The following is an 11,818-nucleotide window of genomic DNA, read 5'->3' as shown; positions in this document are numbered from 1 at the left end:
AAGCTACGCTTTTTCACTTAGAACGTATAATAGAACTAATTTCTTCAATCAAAAACTAAAAAAATCTAAATGGTAAGAGCTCAGCATGTCTTCGCTAATTAATCCAGCTCGACTATTAATTAGGGAAGTTTTTCTTCGTCACAACGTGGATTAAGGCCCGGTCTCCCAGTAATTGCTAGCCCGCCAACCGAACTTAAATATTTTTATTTCAAGTTGAAATAAAATATAGAAAAGGATTTTTGCAGACCAAAATTTTAACTTTAGCAACGCATAACAATTAAGGAGATAAGGATATATATTTATAATTTAAGAAAAATCATTTTTGCAGAATTTGCCTTCTACTGAATTTACATTTAGTTTTGGATTGGATGAAGACTGTTTACTTATTTGACACATATACAACAAGAAATATTTAACATTGATGATTTTTAGGGTATGTTATAAAGTGAAAAATGAAACTTATAAATAGTAAAAATAAAAGGTAAATGTGCTAGTGATACAAAAAAAAAAACAATGTAAAAGTAAAATAGAATTTAAGCATTTTAGCAGCATTCGATATAAGAAATAAATAGGTAAGTATATTGAGCCTATTAATCATTTTCATCGTTTATAGGTTTTCACTTTTCCGTTTACTAAAAAAGGTGCTAACAACTTAACGAGCCAAACCTTGATAGATTACCTTGATTGAATCAAGCTTCGGCACATTTTGCCACAAGAATAAAAACGGTATGGGCGTGATTTGATCTGCCTACACTATCAATTTCGTTTTGGTACAGTTTACATACAAATAGGGAATGATATAAGTATTTTTCTTTTGGGTAATAAATTTTTACACGCACACACACATACATAATAATTATTAAAAAAATGTATAATAACAAGTTAATTATTTATTTATTATACTAATTTTACTTCTACACTACTGCAACAGAACATGCTCTCATGCACGAGAACAGTGTGTCGAATTTATTTTGATTCCCACCACAGCCTCCGTACATAAATTTCTTACAAGTTTTTTCATTGATGTCATAGTAATATCTGAAATTATTTTTTTATATAAAAATAACACTCTGTTTAGTGGCCCATAGTTGAGCCTGTATTTCAGGAAAAGTTGTTTTTTCAAATCAATGGATCAATGAATCGTGTGGAATAAAATTCAAATATTCTCCTCAATGAAGAAGAAGAATGTGCTTTAACATGTCGTTATACAAACTGACATTCTTTGACATTTTTTTTTATTTTTTTTTCATTCGTTTACTTGGTGGTAGGACTTTGTGCAATCCCGTCTTTGTAGGTACCACCCAGTCATCAGTTATTCTACCGCCAAATAACAGTATTCAGTTTTGTTGTGTTCCGGTTTGAAGGGTGAGTGAGCCAGTGTAACTACAGTCACAAGGGACATAACATCTTAGTTCCCAAGGTTGGTGGCGCATTGACGATGTAAGGAATAGTTAATATTTCTGACAGCTTCATTGTCTATGGGTGATGGTGCCCAAATATATATTTCGGTGGTATATATGTCTTTGTTTTGTAGTACCTTACACATTAAGACAAACTGACATACGACTTAAATTAAGTTCAATTAGTTTAAGGAAATAATACTGATGTATTATTATTTTTTACGTCTAAAAACATACATATTATAACTCTATATAATCAGTAACTTACTTGGATATAAGAGCCAAGCAGTAACCTGTGTCGGGTTGAAGAAAACAAGCCGCAGGTTGCTTAGGATGCTTAGCATTCACATAAATACTTCCTAAAATAATAAAAATAATCACTAATAAAATTATATGATTAAAATTGTTTAGAATAATTTATTCCGAATATTTTTTTTTATTTTAAATTTCTACCTTTACAACGCCTGTCACATTCCAAAAGTGTCTCGAAATTATTCTTGTTACCATCGCAGCCTGTGTACACAAATGGCAAACAGTGATCTAACTGGGCGTCGTAATAAAATCTAAAATCCATAATAACTATTAATAAACATCAGACGCAATATTCTAAACAATAATAATCTTATATATTTTATAATTTCGAAGTGATACAACAACAACAAAATAACATCTTGTAAATTTCTCCCTTTGAGGAGAAGGTTTGGAATATATTCCACCACGCTGTTCCATTACGGGTTGGTGGACAACGCATGTGGCAGAATTTCTATGAAATTAAACACATGCAGGTTTCCTCACGAGTTTTCCTTCACCGGCGAGCACGAGATGAATTGGTAACACACAAATTAAGCACATGAATATTCATTGGTGCTTCCCTCGGTTTGAACCCACAATCATCGTTTAAGATACATGCGTTCTCCAGGTATCACTGGGCCATGTCGGCTCAGTGATACCTTACTAGTGAATAATAATTAAAAAATAAGAATATAGTAAATATATAACTGGTGACTTATTTATTATTTTATACGAAACGTACCTATTTAGCGACTTCTTACAATATCCTCTTATCGGCTGGAGGTGACACCAGTGATCCCAGTTCCATATATACGAATATCCTAAAAATTTAGTCTATTAAAATATTCAACGTTACATAAGGTCCCTTTTAATGTATCGATAATGGCAATTATCGACTGTAAATCGCTACCTATATGATTTAATACTGTTTGTTCACTTAATGTACATACGACATTTTGAACATTTGATCTTAATACTATTTTATTTCAAATCTGGATGTGCCCACAGCAATGTACGCGTTTGATTTTAACAAAGCAGTAACCTATTGTAGACTAAATTAATCCTTATTACATCAGCCATCTGCCAGTGAAAGTCTTGTCAACATTGGTCCAGTCGTTCCAGAGATTCGCCGAAACAAACATACAGTTAAAAAACATATGCTTTTAGTATGTATTATCAACCTATTATCCAATGAAACTTTGTTGCAATTGCAGCTCATAATTAATCTGGAAGTCGGCAATGTTAATTGCCAACCTTGGAAAGCGCGCTAAGCTGTTGTTTCTACGCTTTAAATCATTTCTGTCGAACTTTCCATCTTGTGAGATTTTGAGAGTATTTAAATAGTGCACCTATGTTTGCGCAAACTCTAGTATAACCATAATATTTCCTGCACACTCGGCTAGTCTTTCAAGAATAGCCAAAATCCTTAAGAAAGTAAGCATATTGGTAAATAACATTTAGTTCTATAATTTAGTATGCATTTATTCCATGAAGTTATGACTTACTTTTGTTTTGTTTTTTGCGCCTTCCATCCACAAAACGAACCAAGTCCAACAATGTTGCAGCCCCTTCATAGTAATTTCTTTCAACATTTATTCTTCTATACAACGTTGTTGGCTTTGGGTAAATAGTCTTCGGCAATTTAAAAGTTGTTAATGTTACTTCGGAAGAATCTTGACCGTTTACAATTTTATATAATAGCGACATCAACACACACGGAAAACGCATCTTAAAACAACTTCAATGAATATGAAGCACGTAAATCGCGATAAAATTTATGTTTCATAAAATACTGAACACACTTTTCATTACATTTTTTATCGACTATACTAAATAAATTCTACTTTGAAAAATTGTTTATTGCTAGGATTTTATTCCGTAGCTAAACGACAAAGGCAGGCAATACGTAATAATAGTAAAGTAAAATAGCCTGTAAATTTCCCACTGCTGGGCTAAGGCCTGCTCTCCCATTAAGGAGAGGGTTTGGAACACGTTCCACCACGCTGTTCTAATACGGGTTGGTGGAATGCACATGTGGTAGGTTTATAGGTTTCCTCACGATGTTTTCCTTCACCGCCGAGCACGAGATGAATTATAAACATAAATCAAGCACATATATATGTATAGTGGTGCTTGCCTGGGTTTGAACACGAAATCATCGGTTAAGATGCACGCGTTCTAACCACTGGGCCATCTCAGTTCATAACATATTACCTCCATTTAAATTCCCAATCCGGTGTCAAGGTAACAAGGTATCAGGCATGACATCGGTGATGACAACTTTCACCAACACCATTGCAACACCAGAAGACCATTTGACAGTCCACGAAAAGACGAAAAGTACAAATGGATTAAGAAAATTAATACCTATAATTAATTCCATCGTACTATAATGTATACTATTTATTCATATGTTAATGAATAAATCTATGCTAGGAATATTAAATATACTACAGAATGTCTTTGTACACAAAATTCACAGCTTTTCAATAGCTATGTATTGCATTTAAAATCTGTAATATCTTCGAAAATATTCATTTCAATTACTTGCTGTAAAGGGCCATTTTGAACTATATTAAAAGCACAATGTATTTAAGGTAACTGGATTAACATTGTCAATTCTTCTTAGTTTCTATAATTATAAAGTATTAAATTAAAGGTTAAGTTTGGGATTGAATTGAATGAAGACACCGATGTTAATAATAAATATTTTTTAATTTCCTGTCTTTGTTACAAGTCGACATACATTTCTCGTAACTCATAAAATTATTTCGATTCCCATTACATCCACCGTAGATAAATTTTTTGCAAGTTTTTGATCTTCTGTCATAGTAGTACCTAATAACAGAAAAGATTATAATTATTTTTACATACTATATAAAGTGGAGGAAATTTTGTATGTATTTAAGGGATCCCTGGGTGATTTAAATTGGACCATTTGACCCGGACGAATCCGGGACGGGCACCTAATGAGTATAAAATTTTGTTAACTTAAATCTCGATATTGTATACCTATTCTATTCTATACTACCTATTTGGAGTGTTTGTTTTTAGTAAGGTTATTACCGCTTTTTAATTATGCATACATATGCTACTGTATATGTTTGTATAACTGAACAAAACTGATATAATACCAGATAACTTAGGCTACAATAATAGCTCTTTTTATAAATTCACACACCCACGAAGTCACGAGCACAGCTAGCTTACAATATAATTATTTAAATAAAGTTACTTAATGGAAAAAAGGCTTGATCGACATCCATCAAAAAACATCGTAATCCCTACTTCTTTATAATATTTATCCTCATTATCCTAAGTTAAAATATGCAACTTATTCCAACATACTGTTCAAATGTGAATTGGTAGAAACACATGTGGCAAAATTTCATACGATGCATGGAGATTGCCAAATCATTTTTCCTAAACAGCTGAGCATGCAAACATCTCAATGGTAAAGTAAAGTAACAGCCAGTAAATTTCCCACTGCTGAGATAAGGCCCCCTCTCCCATTAAGGAGAGGGTTTTGGAACATATTCCACCACGCTGTTCCAATGCGGGTTGGTAGAATGCACATGTGGCAGAATTTCGATGTAATAAGAGACATGCAGGTTTCTTCACGATGTTTTCCTTCACCCACTTATTTAATTACTGTATGTACCTCACAGCACAACTCTAATAATTAAAATATGCAAAATTATCTACGGTATTTATTACGCTATGGTTAAGCATACCTTTTGCTGTTATTAAAATTGCGTAGTAAAAGTTGGACACTTATGTTACTTATGTATGGATAAGAAAAGGTTCGTCACCTTAAGATCTATTTTCGTGTACTCAGTACGAGCTATAATCTGCTTTAGAATGACATATTGCATATTGCATAGAGCACTATGTAAGTTTAATTTTAAATGCAGTTGTCAGTTTAGTGTTTTACTTTCAAAAGGTACTAAAAGTTGACAACTTGATACAGAAAAAAAATTTAAAACTGACGAAGGTTTTCTGACTCTGACTGTACAATATACATGTTTAAGGATAATGCTCATACCCAAATTGATTAAGTCCATGAAAATGCTGTTCGTTTTAAATTACAAATTGACTCAGGAATGCAAATAATTTAATAAATTGTTTTATATAATAATTATATGTATTTGTATATGTTTTATTGCTTACCTAGGCATTGATGCTTTGCAGAAACCCGTTTCGTAATTGAGATAACAGAAAAAAGGTCGTTTCCATTTCATTCTAGTCCGAAGATGTGCTAAATATAATAAAAATAACCATTACTATTATTATTTTATGGAATTATTTGTGATATGATAATGATCCCGGACCTATTAAGGTGGAGATTCTCAGTGAAGGTTGGCCAATTACGCCAGACATTTCCTGCCTCGTTAAGGCCGTGGACCAGAGGTGCTGTGCATCAATCCGATCGGAATATTAGTGGGTTTTTCGTCCGACAAATTGACAGTAATAATCCGTAACCCGTAATCTTAGTATGTAGTGCGTTGTGCCTCGGAAATTACGTAAGGTCCTTGCCGGTGACTTTTTGGTGGTGTCGGATTTGGCGTTCCATCGGATTAACAGTTTGAGGGAAAAGAAAATGCACGTTAAGTGCACTACAATATGTCTTGCGTGGTTAGCTAGATTCCGTATTCCCCTTAAACTTAAGGGAAAAATCTATATAACTATGGTAAGACCTGCTGTCCTATATGGATTAGAGTGATAGGCCACAAAAGGGATAAACAGGAGGGTGAGTTAGTTCCCTTGAAATGTAATACTGCATCAAGAATCGGTCACGAACACATCGTCATTATCACGCAGGATATCATCCCTCTTATTACCCGATTGGACAGGTGTACCAACCATTTGATGTTTTTGTTTTCTTCAATTCCTAACAGATTGGTACTAAGATAACTGAGCCAGAAGAATCAAATTGATATTATAGATCTTAAATTTGTATTCTGTTAATCAAATCTAAGAAAGCAAAATGATTATTGATGAATTTTAAATTTATACACTTCAAATGTAAAATACATTTTAAGTGTATAAATTTTAAGTTATGCAGATAGATTTTCTTCCCGTAGAGCCTAATGTAAGCAAGGAATTAAAATATTTTACTAACGTCAGCTTACAAAACAGCGGTGTTTATTATGGATTTAATAAAATTTTAATCTTACCTTCCTCGAGACTAACTCTGTTTACATTTTCAAAGTGAGGCTTTCTATTCATTTTATCTCTTAAATCAATCTCGTTCTGACTTAGCACAGATAAACCAAAAGTTATTAGTATCAGGATACATTGAACTGCTTTAAAATTAATGCCCATATTTTTTAAACAAAGCAAATTCGAAATTCAAATATCTGTCAATCGCAAGGAATGAAACTCGAAACAGTAAACGAATGGGAGTCGATATAATTTATTTGTATTTTTATATACCATTATTAGTACATATCGATAAATTATTATTGAGCGGAAAATTCGAATGCGTTCCGAGTTACGATTTTTGTAATATTTATTACACTTCCTTGGTAATTATGTTATGTATCTTAACACGTTCTTGCGGAGCTATTAAACCAACTAACATACCGATTCTGTCATTTAAAATGGACATAGGGTTTACATTAAATGTTACAATCTATACTTATAATAAATCTGTAGGGAGGTCAATTCTGTACATGAAATATTTTTCCAAAATAACTATCAGAGGTTGAAAAGGGGTCGATACTGAGGGCAAAAATGCAATCAGTAAAATTTTTGTCTGTCTGTCTGTCTGTCCATATAACCGTTATAGAAACAAAAACTACTCGACGGATTTTAACGAAACTTGGTATAATTATTTTTCATACTCCTGAGCAGGTTATAGTATACTTTTCATCACGCTACAGTCAATAGTAGCAGAGCAGTGAAGGGAAAAGGAGAAGTTACTCCACATTTTAAGCTTCCGTCGCGTGTACAACCATAATGGTTAAAGCTACATATAAAATGTGTATTACGGAAACTTTCTCCTTAAAATTAAGTAAAACATATCCTTTGGCAGCCTTTGTCTATCTTTTATGGTTGACTCACAATAAACACGTGTCACTCCCAATAGCTTAGTAGTTCGAAGCTTTGTGATTATATTTGTCTATTCCTGCGTTTATAACCCTCTCAATCATCCCAAATTAAAAAAGTTAACAGTATTAACTATTCCATAAAAAAGAAGCATAGAAATCGGTACAGAAAAACCAAAGTTATACATTAAATACGCTAATAATAAAGCTATCGCACGTGAATACTAAATCTATACTACAATATAAATCTCTAGAGTTTGTCTGTACACTTATTTTTGTCGTAATTCGTCATAAGTATTCTTTTTTGATTGACTGACATAATTTTTACCATTTTTGACATTTTTGTCTGTCTGTATGTTCTGCTATAACCCGAGAACAGATGCACAGATCTTTATAAAAATTGGTATACAGGAAAAACATGTGCTTGAACAAATGATAGGATATCTATATACAAAAGTGGATGTGTTTGTATGTGTGTCATCGATAAACTCAGAAACTATTTGATCGAGCATTAAGATTAAATGAATGAAGAGATTATGCTATCCCCATTGATGTAACTCGCCACCAGGTAGCGCTGAGATATAAATATATCTGCACCGTTCAACCGATATTATTTCGCGTATATTTTTTCACGGAAAAAGTGATTATTTCATCCGTATCATTAAAAGTAACCAACAGATGGCCCTTACGAGTATCACGTTGCATTTCTATGCCGATCAACCGATAAGTATAAAATGTGAAACAAAAAATGCAAATCATTAATCATCATTGAATCAAATAATTTATATAAATAGAAAATACCATGCCATTGAAAAAACAAAATATCGGAACATCAACAATATATGCGCAGCGTCATCCAAAAGAGCTACGGAAACAACACACCAACAAGAAATACGTTTAGAAACAAATAGAATCCGAATTTCTACTTTGAGAGTTGCCAAAACAGTTAGTCAACGTAATGATCAAGTTCAGATCTTCGAAAAAGCATCTTCATTAAGAGATACTGAGAAACCTGACGAGGGAGCCCAACGACTGGATGAGCAACGATTAAAATAGACTAAGTCAAAAACTAGAACCAAGCTCAATAAATCCCGATGTGATCATTGGTTCAATAAATATAGTATGCCCATATTGTCACGCTATGATGTTTAAAATAAACTGCTTAGTGCTATTCCACTGGCAAAATGTATTTACTACAACTGGTTGAACCACCAGAACTTCTTCTACAAATTACAATTCTTGCTTTGAAATGACATTATTTGGAGCAACAAATATTGTGCAATACAATAATTTCGCGTCTAAATTTAAAGTATATGATTGGTTCACTTCTTCCAGTATCTAAATAAAATCTCCAGTTTCTGGACATTTATTCCATGGACAACGTAGAAAAAGATTGATCTTCGATGCATGATCAGTACTACAACTAATCGAGAAATCATCGATAAATTTAGGATTATGCTTTATGAAAATAAATGTTTAGTTAAAGATTTTAAAACTGCTTTAGAAGATGATTGTGACAAATGATTCAAAGTCATTATCAATGCAGATAGAACGCCATTGAATGCAGAGCATGAAATTCGTTTTAATGCTGCCGTAGCTCCTGAAGTCACAGCTGTAGTTTTTCGTACAGAAATTACAAAACGAGGTATTGTTATCAATAAGCGACACAAAAACAATCAAGGTGTCGCTGAAACACATCAATCGTATGACAATTATTACGATTATCCAATTATGTTTTAGCAAGCAGAAAATGGATATCATCTCGGACCGTATGAAAATATTCTCACGACAGGCTCTGTGACATCGAAGAGAAGAGAATGCATGGATTTTTTTTTGCGTATCGTAGAATGATTAAAGATAATAATCAATCTAACCATATTCGGAAGTATCGTCAACTGTTTTAACAATTCATTGTTGACATGTACGCTATGGTCAAGAACGAACGATTAAACTACATTCGATACAAACAATCAAAACTCTGAGCGAAAGTACATTTATTTATGAGATACAATATCGAATGATAAAGTAGCTGCTGATATTGGACAAAGATCTTCGTACAGTGGAAGTCCAAGACATATGAACGAATACGCACAGGATGCTTTGACGTACGTTCGCAAGTATTGACAAGGTTGTAAATGTAATAACATCGATATTCGATAAAACCGGATAAAATGACGTGTTGGTTTGAAGCAAACTTTTACAGACTATAGAAATTTAATTAAAATTTTCATCATACCTATAGAATATCGTATGAGTTGATTGATGGGTGTTATGACCAATCTGTAGCCTATTGAGAACACCATTGAAGAAGATGAAATAGATGACGAATATTTTTTTTTTTTTAAGAATTTGATTAGATCTCGCATGTTTTTATCTCTTTACTAGCTTTTGCCCGCGACTTCGTTCGCATGGACTTCAGGTTCGTCCCGTCTAATCTAGTAATCGCTTCGTAAATAAGCCATTATTTCTCGTACAAAGTAAAGGATAAAAATGGTTATTATGGGTTATTCCTAAGAGATAAACATATACCATCACGGACTTTTTTGTAGACCTTTTTAAGTTGTAAAACTGACAATACTGTACTACATTGTTTTGATCTATCTTGTAGGATTCAGTCAGCGTTTGCAATGTAAGCGCAAAAAATGTGTTTTTTTACGACCTCACATTAGAAACCTCAAAAATTGTAGCCTATGTGTTATTCTGATGTATAAGCTATATTGTGGTAAAGTTTCATTCAAATCCATTCAGTAGTTTTTACGTGAAAGAGTAACAAACATCCATACATCCATACATACAAACTTTCGCCTTTATAATAGTAGTAGGATTTGTTACTTAATTATTTGTACACTGTTGATGATCAGTAATTAAGTACAAAATTAAAAATTTATTTTTCTGCGACTAATGTCCAGCGAAGCGGGCGGGTATAGCTAGTAATATAAATAATATAAATATCTTGACTTAGCTAACGAGGATGTCGACATGTGGGAAGTGGATACAGCAGTTATTGTGCCGATAGTCATTTCAGCGAATGGCCTAATGGCCAAGAGCCTCGACCAACACCTTAAGAGGCTCTCGTTAGGCAGCTGGGTCAAGGGCCTGATGCAGAAGGCAGTACTCCTCGGCACGGCGCGTATTGTGAGGAAGTTCCTCTCGCTGGAGCCCTGACCACCGGTGGCTTTTTTTTTTTGTTGACGCATGGTAAATCTTCATAGATACCCGACTCCTGGGGGGGAGGCCGGGTTATGTGAGATTGTACTCTCTAAAACCCCCTGCGATGGCCGCCACAGCACGGAAAACGGAGAGGCTACGGGATCTTTCGCAGCACGTCCGCGGCCTTTCCCGTGCGTTGCTCCGCTCGTGGCTTGCGGAGCCCACCACCACCGGTGGCTTGGACCCTGTTCCCGCCACTGGTTGGCCTCTGTATTTTATATTTTTAAATATATTTTATAAAATTCGTATTTTATATTTAAAAATGTAATATATATATGAGTAAAAAAATAAATAAAGTTAAATAAAATTGCATCTTACTTTCTGTTATACAGAACAAATATTAAAGTATGTTAATAAAATGTTTTAATTTTTACAATATAAATATTTTATAATATACAAAGAATATAATGTTTTAATTAAAATTAACACATTTTCTATACCTTTTCCGCATTATATACAGTTCATAAACCAGTAATGTTTTAAAATCAGATGTATGTAGTAATATTAGTATGAAAAGAGACTTCGAAATTTAAAATCTGCACAAAAAAGAAAAATTACAAAGGCCCTTTCGACCTTCAATCGCAACAGACGTATTAAGCAATAAAATTACGACGTTCGATTAGTTCCGCACACCGCGTTTGTAGAAGAATCTTTATCATTAAATATTATATCGAAATTAATTTAAAATTACATGAATTCGAATAAAGAACAATGAAACAATTTGTTTTTACTTATTATTATTATTTATTCGAATATTTCTTTAATCTAGAAACAAAATTCATTTAATTTAAGTACAGGTTAATCATAAAAATAACTGTATCAATTATAAAGCTGGTAGGTAGTCATAAATAATAATTAATGATGTTG

General features: G+C 33.2%; 1 protein-coding gene across 1 annotated transcript; it reads right to left on the bottom strand.

Moving 5' to 3' along the window:
* Positions 1–914: 914 nt before the first annotated feature.
* On the bottom strand, positions 915–3,499 carry LOC124530111 (boophilin-H2-like). Its single transcript, XM_047104112.1, has 5 exons — positions 3,197–3,499; positions 2,434–2,512; positions 1,854–1,963; positions 1,669–1,759; positions 915–1,038 (listed from the first exon to the last, which is right to left on the bottom strand). The coding sequence occupies exons 1-5, from the start codon at positions 3,417–3,419 to the stop codon at positions 915–917; spliced, it is 627 nt and encodes a 208-aa protein (XP_046960068.1). The 5' UTR covers positions 3,420–3,499.
* Between the last annotated feature and the right edge of the window lie 8,319 nt (positions 3,500–11,818).

Source organism: Vanessa cardui, chromosome 5 (assembly GCF_905220365.1).
Source record: "Vanessa cardui chromosome 5, ilVanCard2.1, whole genome shotgun sequence".
Classification (NCBI taxonomy): Eukaryota; Metazoa; Arthropoda; class Insecta; order Lepidoptera; family Nymphalidae; genus Vanessa; species Vanessa cardui.
This window is presented reverse-complemented; position numbering and strand designations above follow the sequence as displayed.